General features: G+C 38.9%; 1 protein-coding gene across 2 annotated transcripts in view; it reads left to right on the forward strand.

Moving 5' to 3' along the window:
- Nucleotides 1-24960, forward strand: part of SEMA3D (semaphorin 3D) — a 134957-nt gene that overhangs the window by 75204 nt on the left and 34793 nt on the right. For both annotated transcript variants that reach the window (XM_015627970.3, XM_015627969.2), the window contains exons 6-10: nt 2633-2726; nt 5966-6094; nt 11881-12023; nt 24013-24127; nt 24568-24637. In XM_015627970.3, coding sequence (XP_015483456.1) covers nt 2633-2726; nt 5966-6094; nt 11881-12023; nt 24013-24127; nt 24568-24637 — 551 coding nt within the window. The remainder of the gene's footprint in view (nt 1-2632; nt 2727-5965; nt 6095-11880; nt 12024-24012; nt 24128-24567; nt 24638-24960) is intronic.

Consider the following 24960-nt stretch of genomic DNA (forward strand, 5'->3'; position numbering starts at 1 on the left):
TGATTTGTGAAGGTTGTTTTCACCAGACCTTATGAAATTATGGATTTGGTCTGACTGTTCAGTCTGGCAGCCAGTCTAGACAAGGGGTCTGTCTCAGACATGACCAATTACCTTGTGAGAGGAAATGGAAGAAGAATCCTGGTATTGTATTTCCTAATCCCCTCACTGTCCCCCAGTCCTGCCTCTCCCACATTCCTCCTGGTTGCTCAGCTGCAGTGGTAGGTTGGACAGTGTTCAGCTCTTGCCTCTTCTGACAGAGCACCTCTTCTACAGCCTCCTACTGACTTATCAGCCTTGAATGGCATCAGGCATATTTTCCCTTTCCTTCTTGGAGGCCCAAACACCCTTCAGCCACCATCCTCCCATCACCTCTTCAGATAAATATGACAAGGCAGAAGGGTGCTGAGGGTAGGCCCAGAGATGTGAATTTGTCTCCTTGTAGGAACTGAAGCCAGGAAATCCATTCTCTCAGAATTTTTTTTTCCTCCCCCACCGTTGTAAATTTTTTTTTTTTTTTTAATTTAAAACTCTGTGTTATAATAACAGATAATGAGTGTCTGGTAATTAGCAACCTCTCCAGGAAGATGTGGGATGCTTGGGAGAGCCAGGCCCTGAGATAGCCTCATGGAGGCTGTGAAGTCAGGCAGTGCTCTGCTGACCTTTGAAAGCTTCTGGTGGATCTGCACATTGGACTCCTGGCCAGTGCCAGTGCTGTGAAAACAGAGGAAAACAGTGTAGATCAGGTGACTCAAAACCACAGCAGACACTGCTTTTGAAGCAGTACAAATCCCCAACGGGATCACACAATTAAAGGGGATTAAAGTCCTCGTCTTGTTATTGCTCGAGTCGCTGCCAAAACTTCTCTTGGCTGGTGAAGAAGAGGCTTGGCCCGGTTGGTGCTGTTAGCCACAGCTCTCCAAGGGCTGCTCTTTTCTTTGAAAGCTTTGCCCAAAGTGAAAGCAGGAGGTTAATTCTGTGTGAATGCCTGGTAGTGTCCATTAGTTTGTCTGGGTGAAGTCTGAAATATTTGATCTTGATCTATAACTCCCTTGGTCCCCTGAGTACTGCTGGGCTTGCAGACAGCCTCTTCACATGTGATAAAGTAAGGGTTCTCTGAGCAGCTCAGGGTTCTACATCCTAGAACAAAGGACAATGGGACACCAGAAAAAAGATTGTCAGAAAAAAAACAACTAATTTTTAGTTCAGTTTTGTCCTTGCTGTGCTCACTTCAGTAGCCTGAGAATTTGGTTTGCCTGATATTCCACAGGTTTGGGAAGGGAACAAGATTTTTGCTGATTAAATTCCGATTTGTATGAGCTAGGATTGCTGGAGGAAATTGAATTTATGTTCCTAGATTGGAATTGATTTTTCTTTTCTCTTAAGGAGCTTAATTATTCAATATCCTGGGCTTTTGTCTTCTGAGCCCAGAGAGTTTAGGAGACACTTCAATAACATAGAAAGGTTTGGTCATTTATAATCTGATGTGCTTTAAGGATGAATTGAATTAATGTGTTTTGAAGTCTCATCCTATGTGCCCATCTTTGGACATAACTTGCTTGTCATTTGTACTCTCCTGGCCTCTTGCAAGGCAGAGATATGGAATAATTAAAATAATTAAAATCACCTATTTTTAATAATTTAAATCCTGGAGATGTTTTGATTATTTTTTTTTTTAACTAGCTTCTAAATTTTTGTCTCTACCATACATTGATTAGATTTCTGAGCACTAGTGGGATTTTAAATACCAGCGTAGGTAGGATAGCATGTTAAAGGAAAGTACGTTAACAGCACTTCTGTAAGCAATCTTCCTTCTCTTAATGGCAGCACAATTCTGAAGTCTCTATACCTGCAGAGAGTTCTCTTTACTCCTCTCAGCTATCAGTTTGCCTTCACTATGGATTTCAGGTTAACTGTACTTTCTTTACTTAAGGAGCAAGTAAAAGATTCCTTCTTGACAATTCAAAACTATAATAAAGTTTCAAATAGATGCCTACAGGAATCGAGTTGTTGATTGCTCACTGAAAATATCGGCAATAATTTTTGAATAACTTACTTTCATTATCTTCCTCTATGCCCTTGTTCTGTGGCCCAGGAATTAATCATACTGTATTTGGAAATGACAAAGAAGAAACTATTCTGATAGCTCTTGTATCTTTAGCCTTGTTAAAAATAATAAGAGAGAGCATATGCTGCTTTCCTTTTAAAAGGGTCTGAACTGTGTCTGTTGTGAACATTATTCAGCAGTCCCTGGAGAAATTTCAGAGTCAGCCAGAATCCCTTCAGGGTCTCCTGTTGCAACACAGTCTATCAGCACTTTTCCAGATAGAAGTCAGTGCCTTTTAAGTACAATCCAGCTTTTAATTGGAGTAGAAACGAACAACGCATCTTTTTTTTCTGAAAATAATTGTATTTTTTCAAAGATTTGTGTTTACGATAGAGTGACCAGGATACAGTAAAACACAGAGTGAAAAAATCCAGATATAAACCAGACACAGACTGTAAACATCAATGCTGAGATGACAGCTGCATGATCTAACACACCTTCACTTTGTACATTAGCAGGGCAGGCTAACATCTAAGTGAGTTTTTCTCTGTAGCCACACCAGGGTAATGAATTTGTGTTTATTCTCAGGAAATGGTGTTCCGTTTGGATACCCAGAACCTGGAGTCTGGCAGGTTGAAATGCCCGTTCGATCCCCAGCAGCCGTTTGCTTCAGTGATGGCAGGTAAGGAGCCACCAGAGCCAGGTGCTGCCCTCGGACCTGTGGTGGCTCTGCTGCGAGCCCAGGGGCTCAGCTGATGTCACTGCTGAAGCTCCTCTGGCACTGGTCATGTTTCCAGAGCTGGTTTGTGCTCTCAGGGCTGGGGAAGCCTTCAGACTGCAGACACCAGAGAGCTGGAAGGGCAGAAATGGAAACAGGCATTAGAATGGCTGTGAAGCCTCTGTCAGCCGCGCAGGAAGGCGGTTTCAACCTCACCCAGTCATTGCTCCTTTAAGAGGATAACAAAAAAACCCACATGGACAGAGAGCGTTTGAAGCCCTTGTGGGCCTCTTTCTGCAATTATCAATATGTTCTGCCCTTTGAAGTCTGCTGACATGCACTATTTCCATAAATACGTTTCTGAGGTTTCTATTTACTCGAGTAGCCACTTCTGAAGCTGGGAGCCGAGGAACAAGATAGTGCACTCTGCCTGCTGCGTGCATCACAGCACTGTGTGGTCTGACATTTGGGGCCGAGGAATGTCAGCTTGACCTCTGGATTTCAAATCACTATAAGAGCTACTTTTGTCATGGTTTGGTTCATAGCTTTGGACAATTTTCATTTAACTTGTCTGTCAAGCATATGAATACAAGATAAGAGTGAAGCACCATGACGTTTTCATTTACAGCCAAAGAGCAGTGGTGACAATGCTTTGAAGTATCGGTCACTCTGTTATAAAAAGAATATGACTAATGTTCAGTCTTTATTCTCAGATAATAAGATAGATGATTTGTGATTCTGACCCTACAGATGGGGCAGGACTTCCTTTATTAAAAACAATAGATTAAAGCCTGTGCTTATTCTTCTCAGAGACCCCTAGTACTCTTTAATGACTGTGAAGTCTATTTTTAAAATGAGGTTCCAGAAAACTTTAACTAATTTTTTCTTTAATTTTTTTTCATTCAAGCAGTAGAACTCTGTGATTTATTATAGTATTGCCTAATTTCAGTAGCACTCTCATGCTTTGCCTGTTCTGTTAAATCTTGTGAAATGAAGAAGCTGCTGTCTTTTAGCTACCTAAAGCATGAGCTTTGCTACATAAAAATTTTTGAGCTAGATAAAATTAATGGTCAGGTTATTCTAGTATCCCTTTTTTGACTGTGGCTGGTGTCAAGTGCTTCACAATAACATACAGAGAGCACTGTGAAGAGTTACAGGCCTGACCAGAGAGTGTGTTTTTGGTCTATCTTTGCATGTTTACCTTATTCCCAAGTGAACTAGCAGAGCAATATAGTTCATGCATAAGATGCTGCCCTGGAGCTCAGGTGAGATCATTTCCCATCTCTGCCACTAATGAGCAGAGTAACTTTGGCATGTCACTCCTCTCTAGCTACTTTTGTTTATCTGCCAAATGGCAATAAAGATTACTTACATCCTTTGGACAAAAGTTCTTATTCAGTTCTACATTTATGAGCTAAGTAATATCTAACTATATTTTCACTTACACGTGTAAGTTAATGCAACTGAGTAATTCTCATTCTTTGTAGAAATAACTGATCTCAGTACTACATGACTTATGACTTCAAGTAAATCCCATGGATAAATTTGAAAAACTAGTTTTCTTGACTGAAAAATCACCTGCTCATCATCCATCCTCTATTACAAACTACCACTCACCAAAACTGTTCAGGACATAACAGGAACTTGGAATGAGAGATACCAAATGTTGAGAGAAGTGCTGAAAATGCCTTGTCAGCAGAGCCTAAGCAAGGATGGAGCATTTCTGTTGGCCCTTCAGATGTATCGATCACAGAGTGCCTGTCAGTTAGCAAACACCAATTACCCTGCCCATTCCTCATTATGACAAATACCTTTCAGAATGCACTATTGTTTCTTTACAAAGGCAACATGCTGTCTGAAAGATGTGCTTTCCACAACTGTCATGGAAATAATACAGAAGTAACAATAATAATGAGGTAAAAAGAAAGATGATAGATCTTTTTTGGCTAAATAAAGTGCTTGTGGATCATGGGTTGTGGGTTGGTTTGTTGATTTTTTTCCCCCTTGATCTTATTTTTTAAGTGCATTTACATCTTTCGCAAATGAAAGCACAAACATCAGTGTTGAATGGTATTTATTCTGCATTCACTCTCAACAAAGGCCTCTCTCTAAAAGATCTTGTGAAATGTTTCAACCCAGGAGTATCAGAAAACCTGGATAAGAAACTTTTGGAAGGGGATTTTTATGTATCATATAGCTTTTTATGAGATTATAATTTATGAATATGAACTTTTTTGTTTTTATGAATTAAAGAGATTTATTTCTGCAAGTCATTAAACAAAAAAATAAACCCTCTTCCAACCAATAAAGCTTGTTACTTTAAAGAAAAAAAGGAATATTTCAAAATGCACTATATGGTAAAAAAGGAAAAAAAAGGCCTTTTTCTTTGTTTTCTTTTTGAAAAGTACTGAGATCTGAAGGGAAACAGAAAATACTGTGCATTTTTTAGCATTTTCATTGCTCGCAAAAGGGACAGAAGAGCAAATAGTGACTGCAATTGCAGCAAGCACTGTATTACAGATACAGTGTCCTTGTGAGGAAAATTATGGCTGCCTTATTCAAGCAAGATGTGTCATTTATTTTAGAAAGTTCACTCTGTGTTAAAATGATGATGATTTGTGTCTGTAGCCATATTTCTGCTATTAACACAAATTCCCTGAGTTAGTGCCAGAATTCCTCTTTGTGAATTAAGTGTTGGATGGAGATCCTTGCTCCAGGAATGGGCCAATCTGCAACATTCCAGTGGGGAAGCATCCATCCTGTTTTTCTAGCTCAGGAGCAGCAAAGCCATGGGGGCTATGGCAGTCCTGGGACACAGGAGGTAGCTGGAATGGACAGGTAGCCATGCTCTCACCATGGCTCCCAGGTACATGGGATTAATTACATTCAGATTAAATAGACCTTTATACCCTTAAGAACCCAGTATCCATTAAAGACCAGGAAATTTACTATTCTGAGTACCTGAAAGATCTGAAAATTAGACTTTGACTGTGTTACTTCTCAGACATATAATTACAAATATCACTCTTATTTAAATGTAAGTAAATTTACAGAACCAAAATAACCTGTTAAAATATGAACCAGTAATATTTTAAAGCATTAAATTTGTTTATTGACCAATTAAACACAGGATGTTGTTCACCCAACAAAATGTTAATAGTGGTGGCACAGCTGTAGGAGCCCTATTTCTTTTTCATTTGCAGATGAATATCTTTATGCTGGAACAGCTTCTGATTTCCTTGGCAAAGACACTGCTCTGACACGTTCTCTGGGCCCTTCTCACGACCACCATTACATCAGAACTGACATTTCTGAACATTACTGGCTTACTGGTAAGATCCCAAACATATGCTGTTGTCATTTGCATTGTCCCTGCCTCTTTGAAGTTAATAGCTCTTTCCTTATATAAATATATGTCCAGTAACTATAAATATAGATATTGTATCATGGAGTCTTTGGATTACGTAGACTTTTTTAAAAAAGCTCAGTGGAGCAGAAATGCACTTGAGAAAAGTCACAGAGGTGAAAATGCTAATTAAGGGAAGAGTGGGAGCATAAGACCTATTCATAGTTTCTGTCTTTAATCTGTATATCTGTGTATAATCCTACAATTGAAGTAATATCATGACTTAAATGCTTCTATATCCAGTCTTGTTGGAATAATTTTTTTAAACTGTTTTTTTCAATCACTCATTAAAAGCTGTTCTGCATAGCATGTTGAAGCGACAGACTAGAATTTTTTGTTAGAAGGTCCTTTTTTTTTTTAATTTTCCTTTTTTAGGGGAAAAATACCCTTTGTTGCTTTGAGAATCATTTTAAAACCACTAAGGGCACACTAAAATAGCTTCCCAAGCAAAACACAGCTTTTTCTTGCCCGTTAAAAAACATTGTGAGCTAGTAAACCCTCTAAAAAACTGGCTGCATTTGCACCCAGCCAGTCTCAAACCACACACAGAGTAACATGGAAAACTTCACTCACAAGCTAACCCTGCTCAATTAAAGCATCCCCCTTTTTGCTGTCAACTGGCTTTAAAGATGTGGCAACACTGGCCCTGGCTCAGGATGCCTGTGTAACTATTATGGGTGCAGTGCAAAGCCAGGGCCTGCTGACCACAGGGTTAAGTTGGCTTCCCAGCAGACAGCTTCTAAAAGGGATAATTTTGCCTCTTAACTCTTTGAGACCTTGACAAGAGGAAATGTTTTTGGTTTTACTTTTTCCCTACCCCTTCTCTTCCTTCTTCTCTATTGTTGCCTTAAATTTCTATCTTGACATACCTTCAGAACACCAAAATTTCTGCTGTGAGATGAGGAGAAAAAGAAAAAGCCACTTAAAAGCCATGTTTACCTTTCCAAATAGGAGATAGAAGAATCTCATGTCTGACTTTGCTGACCCAATTTCATTTCCTGTGCCGAAAATCTTTCTTGTCTCACCTCTCCTATCTCATCCCTCTCTCGTTTCCACACAGCCCTTGTGCAGTGCAGAGCAGAAATGGGCTGTGATATGGACCAGGATGGGTCCTTCCAGCATTCACTTCTCTAATTCTAATTAGCCATGCAACTGCATATCCAGTTTTATCACTGATGGCCTGCAGATGCTCAGCATGGAAAGGTGGCTGGGTAGCTGCTTTCCTAAGGGATGCAATAATAAGCTGAAAACAAAGATTTACTGTGGTTTGGCCTTGAGTGGCATCTGGTGTTATCATTAGTGTAGATCCACGTTGATGAGCATTACAGGGTTCAGTTCCCAGTCCAAAAGAACTTGTAGATTAAAAATACTGTTCAAAATATTTTTTTCTCTTTTTATTGTTTCATCATGAGAAGTTTGAGGCAAGGGAACAGTACAAGAAAACAGAATAAACTGTAGGTTTGAGAAATATTTAGATGTTTTAGTTGGGGGGGAGTCTGCCTTTCCTCTCTGATTTAGATTGTTTCATGATTTATTCTGTTTTCACTTAAAGCGTCTGTATTTGTGAAACTTTTCTAAGGAAAAGAGTATATTAATATGTCTGGGTCTGAAAAACAGCTTTAGTGTGCTAGACCGTGAGGTGAAAATTGCCCCACACTGTATAAACACTGAAGACCCTATATATTCTTCAGGTTTACCTTGTTTCCAGCCATATAAAACCCTACAGCCACAATTCTGTCTAAGACTTCACAAACACAATCCATTCAGTGTTATACTAAGAGGCATAGACATAAACTAGCTGCTTTAAATATTTTGAAACAGTCCTTTTAAGGCTGGAGAAAATTTTAAGTGCAACTTGAAATGACGGCATCATTTCTGCAATGAGCCATAGGGTGGCCAATATATTTCTAGTTTATTGTGTAATGTTACCAATTACATACTTTTGTGCTTTCAGCCAATATTGGTATAAAGAAAATATTTACTTGATTTCAGGCTTAAAACTCCCATCTCATCTAAATCCCTTCTTCCCTTATCCTACTGCCCATTTACCAAGCAAGTGTTAGACCTCCAGGAAAAGCTGTACATACTTGAATAATTGTACCACTGGAAATAAATTATTACCATGCATGACTCATGTTTTACTTAGGATAAGCATAAAATGTACAGCTTGTTTTCTTCCAGAAGGCCAAGGAAGTTTTGCTATAATGCACCTTAATATTTTTAAAGTTTAGTCTTATTCTGTTTCTGGAAACAAAATTATCCTTCCCTGAGGGAAGGGAGGTAAAGACAAAGCTTGAGAGAAAAATGCGTGGGATACCTTCCAGTTCCTTGCAGGGCATCTCTATCTTGACTAATTAAGACATGTCCTAATCTCAGTGACTGAATAGCAGCTCCACAGAGGGGGACAGGAGGAAGGCAGCTAATCTTTCCCATGACTCAGGCTCACAGTGCTCGCACTCCCGCAGGAGCGGCACTGTGCAGAGGGGAGCGGGGCTGGGGAACGCGTTCCCACAGCCGCTCACCGGAGCTGCCTCGCCCAGGGACGGGCACGTGGGGCTGGGGCTCCTGTCCGGATGGCAAAGCCACCCCTGGAACCGAGTCTGTCCCATGGCAGCCCTGTGGGCACAGGAGAGCACCCGCCAGCCCTGCACACAGACATCCACTGAACAGCTGCATGTTCCTCCCTCTTCTTAGGAAGAGAAGGCCATAGCTGGAACGAGGGCTTCCTTGAATTGCATTCATCTCTTTTTTTTTTTTCCTTTTCACTTTTTTCATAGCAATTTAGTCGTCTTTTCCAGGGCAAAGTCTTGGAGGCAATGAGTTCTTTATATTCTGTGAGCTTTGGACAGGATTCAGCTCCCTTAGCTCTAAAAGGCAAAAGCTAGCATCCTGTCTGAGCTCAGTCCTTTCGCTTGCCTCTGTAATTTACTGACAGAAGTGACACTTCCAGAGGGTGATTCAACCCACCTATTGTAGGAATCTGTCTTAAAATAGGATTATTCATTGTCACTTTGTCCCTCCCTGAGAGAGGGCCTGGCTGAGAATGGGTTAGGAGTTCGACTTCTAGGTGGTTATGGTAAATGAGGTAAGCACTGTCCTTTGTATTCTGTCATGCCACTAATTTCTGGCAGCCCATCTACACAGAGGTGCTGCTTCCCACTGTTTCGGGTTGCTTTTTCATTTCTTTATATTCTGGGACAGCCTGAACCTTTGTGGTTCTCTTTTTCTGAGCCTAAATTCTCCATAGGTTGCACTGCCAAAAATCACTGCTGGTTTCAGAAGGGGGTGATGGCCAGCAGGTAACCAACAGCTAACCCAGCAGTGAAGAACCAGCTGTATCAGCTTTTCCCACCAGGTCAAAAAATAGCAAAAGCAACATGTGTGCCATCTATTGCCAGAGCTCATGATGTCTTTAATCTCTGGATTGGTTACATACAGTCTAGCCATGAACTTAATATGTGGGAAAATCTGCTGAAGCAAATAGCAGTGGGGGGGGAGATAGCTCTGTCTACAGGAGAACAAACATTAGTTTTAGATCATCATCATTAGTTTTTTCTCCCATACAAAGGATCCAAAAGCCTAATTCACTGTTAGTTTAAATGCACATTTATGTGTTGGATAGATGGGTTAGAAAAGATGAGACAAAGAACTCAATTGTAGAACATTATGTGCTTTTGAGATCATCATCTCTTCCATTTAATTATTTTCACTTCTTCATATCTTTTGCAATGCATATCTGTTTGGATTTGACTTTCAACTTCAGTGTTTTCAATTGTGATTTAAAATTGTTAAATATTTGTGTTTCTTTAATTAGTTAAAGATTTTTCTAAATCTGTTCCAGGAATTGGTATTGAGACATTTATTTTTGCATTTGGCTTGCAAAATGAAGTTTAATTTTCAGTGCCCCATACATACAGTGTTTTGTACAGTGAATGTAGATTAAGAAAAAAGAGGATGTGACTTTCAAAAACATGGTATAGAAGAGTTTCACAGTTATCCTCTTAAATGGCTATTTGCTGACCACATATTTGAGAAACTGTACTGGAAGCATTCTTATGTATTTATTCATGCTTAGAGATCTGATCTTCAAAGTAGCCTTACAGGCCCTGAGGGGTAACTGAATATTTCCCTCAAGCTCATTTTGAAATCCTAACTTAAATTTATAGATCTTGATGGCTGCATCATTTCATTTTTTCTGCTGACACCATTCTCTAGAAATGGTTTGAATGAATGCCAGAAAGGTTTAAAATGGAAGCAGCAGTGTGGCTATTTTCACCCATAAATTTATCCTTTTGTCACAAAGGTGACACTTAAACACTGAGCACTTAAACACATCCCATTTTGTCTCAAGCCCTTTGTCTCAGACTGCAAACTTTTGAATCAAGGACTCTCTTTTTAATCTATGTGTACTGTAGAGTTCATGGTGAAAATTCCTCAAGGCTAATATAAAGTAACAATCATTATGAAAAGGACAAAGGCATGAAGATATACTGAAAGCTGATAATAGTATTCCCCCATATAAACAGTGTGCTCTGTTTGCTCTGCCTCCTTACACCACCCTCCTTATTGCTTTCTACTGCAGCCTACCTGATACTGGGGGACAAAGACTGTGTATTTTATTGCTGAAAGAATGTATTTTAGAGTCAAGGGTCTCTTTGCACTGTATTTGTATAACCACTTCTGTTTAAAGAAAAACGTCATTGATCCAAGTGCCCTCAGGAGAGCTCATCTATTGTAGCACACTGGGGAATGTCTTAAAAATCACTGCCTCAAGTAGCTGGTTCACTTGTGCAAGGCAGGATTGTTGCATGCTCTGCTGCAGTCATGGACCCTTCAATTTCTGATTTTAGTGCAAAATTAAAAGGAAAACAAAAGCACTCAACCAGTGAGCAGATACAGCAGGATTTGAGACCATGGATGAGGGGGATTGGGAACAGTGAAGAACGTCTTAGCCCACTAAGCATGCCTGTAAGATGCAGGCAGACAGCTATGCTTGCCTTAAATAAGACCAGATAATGTAATTGCCCTGCATGCCATGACAAGGCATTTTTTTACAAAAAAATCAGATTTAAATAACCCAGACAAACAATTACACTGATGTAGCCAATCTGTTTTCAAGCACAAGGAACTGCATCCTTTTAGATTGACCAATCCCTTTTGAAGTTTGCTGTGCTAACTGGCTAACTGTTGCTAACTGCCCAGTGTGACACTGTGTTGGATTTAGTAGATATAGTCAGTAAGATTGCTGTATCACAGATACATGGGAAACATTTCTTTGCAAGCTATCTCTAGTAAACAGTAGTATATTTCTGTATTTATAACTGCTGCAATGAGTATTTAAATTAATTTAAATTCTACCAGATGATTTCAGAAAATTTACTTCGCTTCATTTTGGTGGCAGGAGCAGTAAGGTAGATTTGTGTAGGCAGTACTTTGTACTGAGTTTCTCTATTTCCAAACAGAGAATGATAACCAGTGCTGCATACTTTTGCAAGTGGTAATAAAATCTATACACAGAAACATCAGCCTAAGAGTAAATACTTGAGACTCATGGGGGTTTTCACTTGAAGTTAGTAAGAAACTTGCTGCTACATATCTATATAATGGTTTTATTTCACTGGAAGTTGTAACATAAATGCAGAGATTTAAGAAATACTAAGGCTTTTCTTCAGATTTTTAACCCCCCCCCTTTTTTTTTTTTTTCATTTCTAGGAGCAAAATTCATTGGAACTTTTCCTATCCCAGATACCTATAACCCAGATGATGATAAAATCTACTTCTTTTTTCGAGAAATATCACAAGATAGTAGCACATCTGACAAGACAATCCTTTCCAGAGTGGGCAGAGTTTGTAAGGTGAGGACTCCTATCTTTTTGATAAAAACTAAGCAAGTTTGGTTTATTTCTGTGAGAAGTGTGTTTTCCCCTTTGTTACCAAATGAGCCATTATAGTAATTTTTCTGAACATAGATTACTAATGACATTGAAATTTACTTTTCAAAAACTAGACTTGATGTTGACGGTGTACCTCTTCTAAAAAGTTAATATGTTTATAAATTATAATCCTGTGTCCAACCAGCAAACTATTGACTTTCAATGCAACAATGTAGTGCTTTGTTTCATGAGCTTCCAGTGAGGATGGATGAGTCAAAGTGTACACACTTTGTACATATGCAAGGTATTTGGGGTTTTGTGGAAAGTGCCCGCTGATGCATGGACTTAAAAGTTTCATCTTGGCCCTTCTACACCATTCCTGGGCCTTACTGGGAGCTGGGGTCAGTGATTTGTTTCTGCACATTCCTGATAACCTGCTGGAGTGAGGGGAGGCTAAGAAAGTATACAGTTTCTGAGCTACACCCACATCTGCCTGGAGGTTTCCTCCCTTGGAAAGATGAGCAATCCTTGACCCATTGACTGGGAGGAACCAGACCCCTGGTCTCCTGCAATATAAGAAGTTCATTTGGCTGGTGCCTGACCTCTTTTAGATGATTACTCCTTCACTTTCTCCTTCATTCTGCTTGGGTTTGCCCTTTATGAAAGGTTTGTGCCCCAATGGTATATACAGACTCAGGCTTTCACCAACTACACTCTTCTTGGATCTCTGTCAAGGGCAGAAGCCTCCTCAAAAGATGAGAAGAAAAAAAACCAGTTCCTGCACATGAAGACAGCAGTCAGTGTAGTTTGTTCTTTAGCAGCCTGATGGTTTTACTGAGGCCTCTCTACCCACAATGGCAGAAGGGTCAGTAGACTTCCGTGTCAAACACACTCTATCCACTCCCTTGTGCCTTAGGACATTCTGTTCCTCTATTCTCTAGTAACAGAAGCAGTCAGTGGAAGTGCTCCCATCCTGTCTTTGGGTCCTCAGGAATTACTGGTAAAAGTCAGGAAAATGGAACTTGAAAGCTGCCTTCATATTAGTAACATAGTAAACATAAGCTTTAAGCAAATGTTTATCTCGTGATAAATCAAATATCAACAACACCACAGCAGTCACACAGGTAGGTACATTTCCATGATTTTGTTCAGAAGCTTTAAGTGACTTGCAGTTTCTGAGCAGTGTGACTCTGCTGGCAGTTTCTCAAGAAACTTGAAAACTAGTACATGAAAAAAAGCATTTGTGATTTGCAGTAAGATGTGTCTGGGAGAAGAGCACTCATTCAGCTGTGGACACACACTGAAGAGTGGACAAGTGTATGGATGTGTAAATCTACAGCTGCTCTGCAGTCCAGCAAACTCCCAGCTCCAGCTGAGATTTCAGTGGCTACAGCCATTTCACACTTCTGTCCTTGACCTAAAGTGTTAAGATAACAAAACATTCATTCATAAATCAGGTCTCTAGTAGGATTTTAGTCAGATGAACGAATGGATAATCTTCAGTGTGTATTTCACAGCAGAGTGATTAATGGCAGAATGGAAATGCAAACATTTATGATTTGCTGCTAGACATGGCATTTGCTGATTATGAGAAAGCACTTAATGCATTAGGAGAAATTGATAGACAGCATTTTCAAGCCAAGACACATGAGAGAGTATAGTAAACTAAGATATATTGGCTAGAGAAAACCAGCATCCTTTACCTAGAGAAAAAGCGAGATAAGCTATCATAATAAAAGCAAATGTATTGTAAGGAAATCCTAATGACTGTGTATAATCATACCTCAAATGAGAATGAATTTGTAGAGTACTCATGTTAACAGGAAAAATGTAATGAATTTTATTTTTAGTAGTCAAACCAAAACAATGAAAACTGATAAGCAAGGTGATTATTATTAATAGTTGTACACTATCTTCTTTATTTACACTTCCCACTAGTTGCTGAATTCTCTTGATAATCCAGACTTCTGCTTTTTATGATATTTGTTGTAATTACCAACAAATTAAAAAAAATAAATTGCTAATTATTATAGTAAAATAGAATTATTATGGGTATTTAATATAAATTAAATATGCAAATAGACTTGTCTGTTCATGGACTCAGATATTTTGGATCTGTGCTGTGGTATGGAACCATCTGCTGTGCTTAATTGTCACTGACACGGGAACAATGCCTTTGATTACAACAACTGATACCAACTATTTCTGCTTGCACTGTCTCATTAATGTGATCTGTATTTCACAAAGTTAAGCCTTTGCCTTCTTTCCCTGTTAATCAGAGAATAACAGTAAATGGGAGGAGCTCGGCAATTTCTGAAGTAGTTTGCTTGGTGTAAACACAGTTTTTTTCTACTAGAACTTGATTGCTCTCTGCCTCACCATGCCTTAGGGCTCCTGTCCATTAATGCCAGAAACACATGCTGAAATTAGAATAGGCTTTGTTTTTAATAAGAAGCTTAGTCAATGCAGCCTATTCTTTGTCTGGTTTTCAAGGGTTCAACAATATGGTCTCTCAGTGATCCCCTCCCTTAGGGAAAATTTTCTCTGGAAAGCATTCCCTTTTCCCAGCTACTTTCAGACTCAGAAGACTGCAGTGCTCGTGCTGGCAGCTCTTTGCCCAGGGTCCAACAGCTGTCACTTGTCCTGCTCACCAGACCATCCGCACACAGTGCCCTGCAGCCTGAGCTGCAGGAGCGCAGCCCCTGCACTGCCCTCACTCGGGCTTACATCATCTGTTCTGTGTCACTGAGGGTATCACTGGCACTGGGGAGGAAGTGCTTTCAACAGGCACTTTCAGAACCAGTTGTGTCATTTATCATGGCAAATGGCATTTCCTGTTTTTGGTTTGAGCAAGGCAGAAAAAGTGTCATTGCCCTATCTGCCATACCTGATACTGCTTATCGTGCGTTCATACTTATATAAATTGCATTGTTTTGGGTTTTTGGTTTTCTTTTCATGTAAGGCCATAACCAAAAATAAAAATTACTATTGAAGATCAGCCAGCAAAATTTATTTCTTTTTAAGAATGCATGCAGTTACACGTATGTATATTAAATGATCACACAAACCTTAAGAGCATGGATCCACTTACTCCTATTTCTAGAAACACAGGCATGAGCTGTTACAGCTATACTGTCTTCAAGCCCACAATGCTGAATCACTTTGCATCAGATAAAGACAGGACACATTCATTACATATTGAGGAAGATTTTGAAAAAAAAATACAATTGCAGCATCCATACACTGTGCTCTAAGCAGTCCAGTAGCAAGTCAGGTACATTTTTGTACATATTCACCACTAAATGATGGCAGAATTGTAATTCTATTTATCGACGACCTCATATATGTACAAGTATAGCCCTAGAAAAGACCCACTTTTCCCTTCTATTTTCCCCACTGATATAAAGGGAGAAATAAAAATGTAACATAGCAGAGTCACAGAAAAGGTTTTGAAGAGGGAGGAAAGTTGTTGGAGCTTTTGTTTGTTTGTTATCTATATAGAAACACATCTTTTCATGGTTACAACCTCATCCTATTGGAATGAAGTGGAAATTAGCCAAAAGCAGTAGTCTCTCTGCTGCAGTATGAAAATCCTGTTTATTATTACAGCGGTTTGCATTTCTGTGTTACAAGCTTCTCTTTAATGGTTTTGGTGATGTATTGCAAAAGTTAAAGCGTGCAGTCTTAGACGCTGGTTTCCGAGACCTCAACTGCCAAGAAATCAGACTTCAGCCCCTGATGTTTTCCCATATTTCCCAAAGTGTTTGGTATCCAGAAGCAGCCTTTGTTCTAGTGGGAACAAGTGAGCTCTTTGTTTTTTGTTTGGGTTTTTTTTAATACCGTTCTACTCCTATATATACCAAGCTGTACCTGGGGAAAAGAATACTGCAATTAGGCACAGCCCTCTTGGTTAAACTGTACTTTCTAAGCACACTGGAATGTAATCATTTTAAGAGCTCTTTAGTCAAGAGCCCTGGACACACCCTGCATTCCACCTTTGGGTAATGTAATTTATTTCCAAAGCCATGAACATCAGCAGAGTTCAAGGCTGTGACCTTGCCTCCCGTCTGGTGCTTAAAGTAATTTGTATTCCCAGAATGGCAGGAGGGAGCTATTCCTCTGCAGCTCCAAGTCCAGAGTCCCCAGTGGGCTTTGCCACAGGGCTGCTTGTGTGTAGACGTTAAGAGGTGTTTTTCTTGTCCTGGATATAGTCTAGCCATGCCTTTACTGTGACTAGGGATAACTGGCCCATTATCATTATTGATATTTCTGGATTGTGTAGATAATTGATCTCTCTGAAGCCCTTGGAGCTGTCCTGGCAGTGTCCTGCTTTCCCGTTCAGCCAGGTCCCGGAAGCCAAATAGCCGTGTTCACATGTTCTCAGCAGGGCTAATTAGTCTGGGCTCAGAGCCATGCTCGTGCAGCTATCCTGCTTCCAGTTCTGGAGGCAACTCATTCCAGACGAGATTTAACTTCCTCTGTTACATGCTTATATACCTCCTTTGTCACCAGAATATTGCCTAGCCACAACTCCAGCCATGGGAAATATTTTTTTTTTCTTGATTAGTCAATATTAATGATTAAGAACCCTCTGAAGAAGCCATCCCTAGAACAACTTTGGACCTCATTTGCCCACTGAGTGTCTTTGCATCTGTGAGTCTTTCGGCAGCCAGCTGCTCTTGGACTTCCAAATTTGATATTTGCACGTTATGTGCCATTTGAAAGTTTTCAAATTATATAGAAAAGCAGATGCTCATTATGATGATTTCATTTTTTAGGGCTGATGTATTGGAGACAGGCCAGTTCCATAGAGTATCTGCTTCTAGCTGTGATGGATTAAGAGCTATAACATCAGGCTTTGTCAGGTCTTTTGGTACAGCTTTCCTTATTGGCAAGGGTTATATAAGTGTAGGAAGTTTCGTAAATTTCTGTCCCTCATGGGTGTGTTTCAATAATTGGTGTTTTGAGGGGGGGAAATCATGTTTTACAGATGAGACAAAAATATGTAGGATATGCTTATATGTAAAGATGTGTGACTGAATTTTACTGAGCCTTAGGGAAAGTGAGAAAGAAGTTGCAAGATAGAAAGAAGTGTCAAGACAGACCTTTAAAAACTGGACTATGGAAATGCAGCTGCACAACCTCTGAAGCAAACTCTGGAAGCCATCCTAATTGCTAGAGAGACTCATTGCATAAGACACTGTCAGTATGAAGTGGAAGCCTCTAGAGTTAATTGGAGTGAAGTTCCTGTGGCTAATCCGAAGTTTCTGACTTGGGAGTGCTTTGGCTCAGGTGCTCAAATATCTGTAAGGGTAGCAAATCATGACTTTCTGATTTTGAAGTTTCCTCATGTGATGGAATTACCTTCCTGGGATTTTTTTCCCTGTCAGTACATTTACTATTAAAAAAAAGTGGTTTGCAGTTTTGCTATTGTTTATTGAGTACAGTGTTGTAAATGCAGTTTCGGGACTCTGGATTCTAAAGAACTCTCTTAGATGATGACCTACCTTTGTTCTTTGGTCTCATGCCCTGCCCAGCTCTCAGCCTGTGGTTATCAACGCTGTGGTCACAATATCTCATGCAAGTGACTTCAGGCACTGGTATATATCCAAGTGAGGAAACCAATTGTCAGGCATTCCCTTCCTTCAGTAAAGGTAGATAACTAGTTTCTGGAGGAAGGTTCCTTCCATCTTCAACCCAAATCACTCTCTGAAGGGCATATTTTCCACTGACTATAAAGGGAGCTCTGCCCTACTGAGTCCCTGGAACCTGAAATTCAAGACATTCTGATTTAAGAATGTGAAATTCTGAATGGCAAATTCAAGTTTATTTGTTCATAAAGAAACCAGTTTATCCCAGTGCTGGGTCTCATACTCCTTCAGTTTCACAGTGCTGACAATCTGTTCAAATCACATAAATTCTGATCTCCTGTTTGACATTAATTGCATGATGCATCTAATTACTTGACTTGCCTGTAGCTTCATTATCAAGAATGATGCCTTTTATAACCTGAAGGTTCTGTTCTCTTTTTATATCCTTCTTTGTATGTCTATCATTTAATTACGTATATATTAAAATTTAGATCAGAGACAGGTAAAAGCAAGTCAAATAAACTGGAATAAACCATGGACAGTTTATACTCAAAATTTTAAGTAGATTTTCCTGAGAACCCCATTACATATTTTATTTCTCCAGCCATAAGACTTTGCTAACTTTAGATTCCCACTGAAATTAGAATGAATAGCCTAATGGTGGATATAGTAGAGTACATTTAATTTTTGGCAGCCTTTGGAGAGTTTAAGGGAATATTCTTAATACTAGCACATCTGCTGGAGATAATCTGAGCAGGATTGCTGCATGGCCTCTAGGTAAAGAAAATGGTGCTTAATTTTGTTCTTTTATTTGTCTCAAACCATCCTTGTCTTTACCTGAGCCTGTTAGTTTCTGGATCTGGGGGTTTTTTTCATGGTGTGTTTATAACAGTCCAGAATTTTTCTTTGATGTGTAGTTAGATTTTCCAGTGTGGATCCCATCCAAAGATAATTTGGTAGAAACTTCTGGGTGTGATGTTTAAATACTTTCCAAAATAAAAATCAACATTTTCCATAGTGAACCAAACAATTATGCATGCTTAGTGTGAGTACTTTTTGAATGAAATAAAAATGAGCTTGATTGAGGAGCAGGAACAGATGGGAACTGCAGACACAGAGGAGAAGTAACTTCCCCAAGTTTACTTGATGTATCCATAGGAGAGCAGTCGAAGTTCTGAAGTCTCATGTGCCTTCTTTCTCTTGCTTGTGTTGCAAGTGTGCTTTTATTCTCTCTCAAGTCACACTTCACATGTGGCTTGATGTTTTTACACATAGACTGAAATCAGGGGAAATCAGTTTCATCTACGTGAGTATGATTTGGACAAGAAATTTTGCACCTGAATTCCTAAAGGAACAAATTTAACTTTCCTCTGATAGGTTGGCACCTAACAGAGTTGAATGGGGGCAGAATACATAAAGTAAAACAAAATAATTATAGAAAGAACTGTGAACCCAAAGACAGAAGTTGAAAGGACACTGTTGGCTGTTTCTCCATTTATAAAGTCAGCTACAGGGTTGGAGGTTTTTTCCTCCATAATATAAGTCTTTGCTTCAGGGGATGCCATTTGTTTCTGCTAGCTTTGCCACATAGCTAAGCTTCAATAAGAGAAAGGCTCCAGGGCCTTTTGCAGTTTCAGCACTTCTCCTCTCTGTTCTCCAACATTTCCTTTTATTCAGGCCAGGAATTCTCTTTGGATAGTCCTTTTGCACATCTTGCCACTGGCTGTAATTAATAACCTGCTTCTAGAAATTCCACTCATTGTCTTTTTTCTTTTTTTCTTCCTTTTTTTCCCCCCCCTTTTAGAGGCTGTTCAGGATAATTACTGTCTTTAAAGTTTTATGAATCACAGTGTTTGACATCTTTGATGTAGACTGATTTTTCAGATAACTGCACTTTTTGTTCTAATGTTCAATTTGTCACTGTTACTTACAAGCAAATAAGTGATTTAAATCCCCAAAGATGCAGATGTTCTTTAGTTTCCTTGCCATCTGTTTTCCTGCCTACTGGATTCCAAGACTAACATTTGTTCATTTTAATGAAGCTACATTAATACAGTATATAAGATACAACAGAATAGAAAATATATATGACAGAAAGTCTTTAATATAAGTTGATTTTTAAATCTCTTGATCACAGAGCAGTATCTTTTCTGATGGCTCTTATTTTCATGTGAGCTTATCTTTAGCTAGATGGTTTGAAAATCCTGTTGTTTTGCTTAATTGCATATAAATTGCAGATCAGAAAACTGAAATTACCATGGAATACTCCCAAGAGAGGTGCGTGATATGACCTTAAATTACTTCACAAAATTTACACTCTGCCATTTAAACAGCAGTCTTCCTGAAATGACCTACGCTGATGGAAGTGTGACATCTGATATTTGAATTCTCAATGTAATTTGGTAGAAACCTGATTTCCCACTCCAGCAAATTGTTTTTTGCAACCAGCTCATTGAAAAGGGATAAATTTAGGATTTCTGTAAACAAGAGTCTGCCTGATTTATTAAAGTTAGTTAAAGTAGTCCAATTATATATTGGACTACTTCCCCATTTATCTAAGTAATTTGTAGTTAGAATTTTTTGTGGTATTTTAGGGTAATATTTCCTCAACAGGTGACAGATTGAACAGCCCCCCTTCTACAATTATCTACATTTCTATCTCAGGCAAGCACAAATAACCAAGATTTTACAGGCACTTCTTTCTGTTAAAAAGAAGGTATTTCAGGCAGAAGTGTTGGTATTTGTTATAGCTTGTGAGATTACAAAGCAGTAAGTGCTAATTAAAGCTATATTTATATTCAAAATGAAATATGCAGTCCTAAGTGCCTTCATCTGTCCAGTAACAGAGTTTATAGTAAACACAGCTAATCCAGTGTGCTTAGATGTGATATTTTGGGAGATAAGATTTCAGATCCTCAAGGCTGGTTGGCTGTTACAAGATTAGCCATATTTTTGGAATGAAAGGCTTGTTCATGCTGCCTTCTTCTCTCAGCACTTAAATTTATCCTGTCTTCTTGTCCAGTCTCCCTGAAATATTTAGAGTTCTTTGTATTCAGACCGTATCTCTTGTCAAAAATCATTTCAGTACATCTAGTTAATCACTTAAACATGCTTGAGGCAAACCTTTGCTTGGGAAAAATCAGATGAATAGGCTTCTTAGTAGTCTATGGCTTTGTGTTTAATCCTTACTTCTGTCCACCTGTGCACTAACTGGACTTTGCTTTGGTGATTTTGACTCTTCCATGCATTTCTTCTAATCCACCAGCTACCCAGCCTGTACATCCTGCTATATTTATGTCCTGCTCCACAGCCAGCTCACAGCATTTGAGCACATCAGTGATTCATTCCAGACTGCTACTATTAAATAATCTATTTGGCAAAAGAGACTGTCTTCTTTCTGTAGCAGCCCAGTCTCAAAAATAACTTGGGCCAGTATTTCCTTTGTGCAGCCTCTCAGAGGCCAGTAATCAGGAATGATGAGGGTCCAAGGAATCTCTGCCAGACTGGGCAGATGTGATGCAAAGTGAGTGAGTACACATCAACATGGTCTGAAGGAAAGGAGAACAAGTGCACGTTCTCCAGCACCTGAAGCCTCAAGATGAGTCAAAGACTAAGCTAATATCCACCAAAAATAGTATGAGGAAGGAAGGGGTGCCCTTTATTAAAAAAATAGAAATTTACAGAGCTCAGTAAGATAAATACTGCTTGAGACTTGAGGAGCAAAGACATACCTATGTTATTTATAGTTTCTGAACCTCCTTAGTCTGAACTAATTCTGTATGTAGATAAAATCATCATGGCCTTTGTCAGTTCCTGCACACTCTCAGTCAATCCAAATGAATCCTGGGCATGTTGTAGGAAAGGAAAGATACTGTATTAATCTGAGATGACGCATAGAATTGAAGAGTACTATATGGCTACTAAGCAAAAAAATCCCCTAAAATCCCCACAACCACAAATAAAAGTATCTTCTAAGTAAAATATACTTTTTATTTCACTCAGCCATGGCAGTAGGAAGAAGCATGTTGAAGGATATGTTAGCATATTACATGAGCAACTGTCTAAATCAGTGAAAGGTCTTTTCAGTCTCTCTGCACCATAAATTTGTCACTCTCTGGCTTCAGGAGGACTTGGTAGCTCTTGGAATGCTGACTGGTCAATGAATCCCCTTTGCTCCATTAAAAATTGTACAGTGTTACTTTGGCAGCTTTTGGATACGTAAAACACACCTAGTGAATGTCTGTTCTAATGTCTCTTAAATTCAACTAACATGGTTAACATCATGTCCTGGCTTGAGAGCAAGGAAATATGGATACATCTTAATTCCATATATTTTATACTTTAATTCACACAGCACTTGCTAACATTGCTTCCTTTGAGCACAGTGTTTTGTTCACACTGCTCTCTAGCAACTCAGTGGAACTACTGGTACATTTAAAATAAGAATTTGTGAAAATGCTGTGGTGGAACACGACTTAAGGTTGGTAAAAAAAAATGCATATCATCCCATCTCTTGCAAAAGCTGAATGCTGCAGTGACTGGAGTAGGAACTAGATAAGAGTCCTTCTATTCCATCCCCATCGTTTGCTCCACGCTTTCTTCCTGTTTTCTGATTTTAGTCAGGTAATTAGGGACATCTCATCTCCTGTGATGCTGCACTGCATCCACCAGAAATCAAAGTGGAAGCCCTGCAATGTGAGATTTGCTTAGCTAATCTGAATTGCCAGGGGAAGGAAAAGCTTAACAGTCGTTGCTTTTTTAAGATTCTTTCTTGCATCTTTGTAGTTGTTTTGTTTCAACTGCACCACAAAATCTGTTTGCTCTGCCTTTGAACAGAACACACACATGCAGAGATTTTTTAGCTGTTGGCTTCAGGCTGCTAGTTTTGACACCTTTGTAATAAATCTGTTGGGTAGATGTAAAGCTTCAGGCTTGGCAGAACCTCAGGAAATCAAGAGAGGAGGCAGCAATTCTTGTAAGAGCAGGAGTTCCAAAGGCCATATATTAACAGGAATCATTTCCAACTGAGCTAATCTATTTGAAAGTAGCAGGTACATGAAAAGGGAAAGGATTTAGAGTGCATTACCAAAGAAGTGTTACTCCTTGTGAAGTGATTTCAGCACTTAAAGCCATCTTTCTGAATGCCTGTAGTATGTATGATACATCCCTGAAGGGCCAAATACAATCTGTGGTGATGACATGTAATTCCCACCACCGTGTTTCCTACTGTGGCTGGTTCTGTGCCTTCAGATTGCAAAGTGAATTAACAAAAAAGTTATTTCTCCTAATGAATCTGAAGGGGCTGAATATTTAGGGCTAAATTTGTGATCCTTAAACTTGGAACACAGATACCCTAAGCTTCAGAGTTTATAACTGAGAGAAGTAGGCACCCCCTGGGACCATGGGACCATTCAGAACCTACAGCTGGGAGGCTACTGCTGGTGATAAGATTTCTTCTAAGTGTTTCAATTCTTGGTTCCTGCTGGTATATTATTGCCCTTACCATTTTTAGGATGAAGAATTCTGGGGCCCAAAGGGTTTTGCAGAACCTAAATAGTTCTGCTGTTTGTTCCCAGCAGGGTCCTTCATGTAGTCTGTGGAAGAGGTACATAAGCAGACTCCTGGTTTGTCTTTTTAAAATTTACATCTTCTACAATCCACCATCTCTGCTGATCCAAGTCAGTAGAAGGTCACTTACTCTTCAGAAAGGTAGTTCAAATTTCAAGTGACCCTTTATAGATTTTTTCTTTCTCCAGTGACTAAAGGAAATTTGGGCAAGTGTGCTTATGTTTTGGAAATGCTTAGTAAAATAAATGAAAAAAATACCTGTTGTCAGAGGACAGACTGATATTTCTGTAACAATGATTATTAGAACAATATGACTGGTTTTGCCTGGAATGCATTTTTCTCTGTACTGTGTACACAAAGAAAACAGTGCAGTATTTACATTGAAAGCTGCTGAAGAATATAGATTTTCTTGTTTTTGCAAAATCTATCCAAAATATTCTGTTCTATTATTTGGTTTGTAAAGAACTTTGAAGGACAACTGATTGTAAAAATTAGCCTCACAGGGAGCAAGAAATCATGTGATATAGACATGCCAGTTAAAAAGCTGGTGTAGGACCTTTGCAATCAGTTGTGGGTAAAATTAGGAAATTTTAATTTCCCACTCTCTGAGATGATAAAAAACTACAGAAACGTCTTAGAAAAAGTCTCTCCTACACTCTTTTAGGAAAAAAAAAACTAAAAAAAGAATTTTATGTTGTTGTGGTTAGAGAAAACTGTGGAAGTAGACTGAAGATGCACAGTCCATAGTGTGCTGTCATATGTTAAAGCCATTACTTTTTAAGGAATCAAGAATTTCATTTTATTTTTGTTAGAATGATATGGGAGGCCAAAGAAGCTTGATAAACAAGTGGACAACTTTTCTGAAAGCCAGGCTTGTGTGTTCCATACCTGGTCCTGAAGGGGCAGACACGCATTTCGATGAGCTGCGTAAGTTGATTTATCTTTAATGGCCTATTTTGACATTAGTAGTAGAGCTTTTGTTGGATTTTTTACCTTTGGTTTATAGAAGCACTATGTCTTGTTTTGATTTTACTCCTCTTCCAAACAGGGCTAGGAATACCTCTGATTTTGATCAGGAGTCCCTGATTATAACTAATGTTGATCTGATCAGAATGACAGTAGTTTTTTTTCCCTTTCCCTCCAAAAGCTGGAAAGTAAAAATCCGATTCAGTATAAAACCCAGACTATCTGCAAATTAACACATTTCAGAGTATCGTTACAAATTCACATGGCAGAAATTAAAATTCCAACCAAAATAAAACCTTATATTTTTACAAAGTTCCACATTATAAATGGTAAATGCAGAAATTGTCAATGGATGTTTAACTTAAAAAAAAAAATCCCCAAATATATTTTTCTCATTGCAGAAGATATATTTTTACTTTCTACAAGAGATGAGAGGAACCCACTTGTGTATGGAGTCTTCACTACAACAAGGTATGTGTTGGGACCATGTTTGCCCCTGGAAACAAATGATGAAGATCTTACTCAGGACTTTTATACTTTTGTATATACTCAGGTCTTCTAGACTAGATCCTGATTCCTGAGTGCAATTAGGAACTGCTGGAATAAGGTGTCCAATGTCAGGGCTGTAGACACTGAGGACAATATCTTTTAGAACTGGAAATAATAAATTATGTCCCTAAACCTTTGTGTGCCTAACTTTTGAGTGTAAAATATAACAATCAAAAGCAAACTAAATTATTTCAACCTCATCCAGTTGAATTTGTAAATTACTATCGTATTTATTGAGCAACCAG

This window comes from Parus major, chromosome 1A, assembly GCF_001522545.3.
Source record: "Parus major isolate Abel chromosome 1A, Parus_major1.1, whole genome shotgun sequence".
Taxonomy (NCBI): Eukaryota; Metazoa; Chordata; class Aves; order Passeriformes; family Paridae; genus Parus; species Parus major.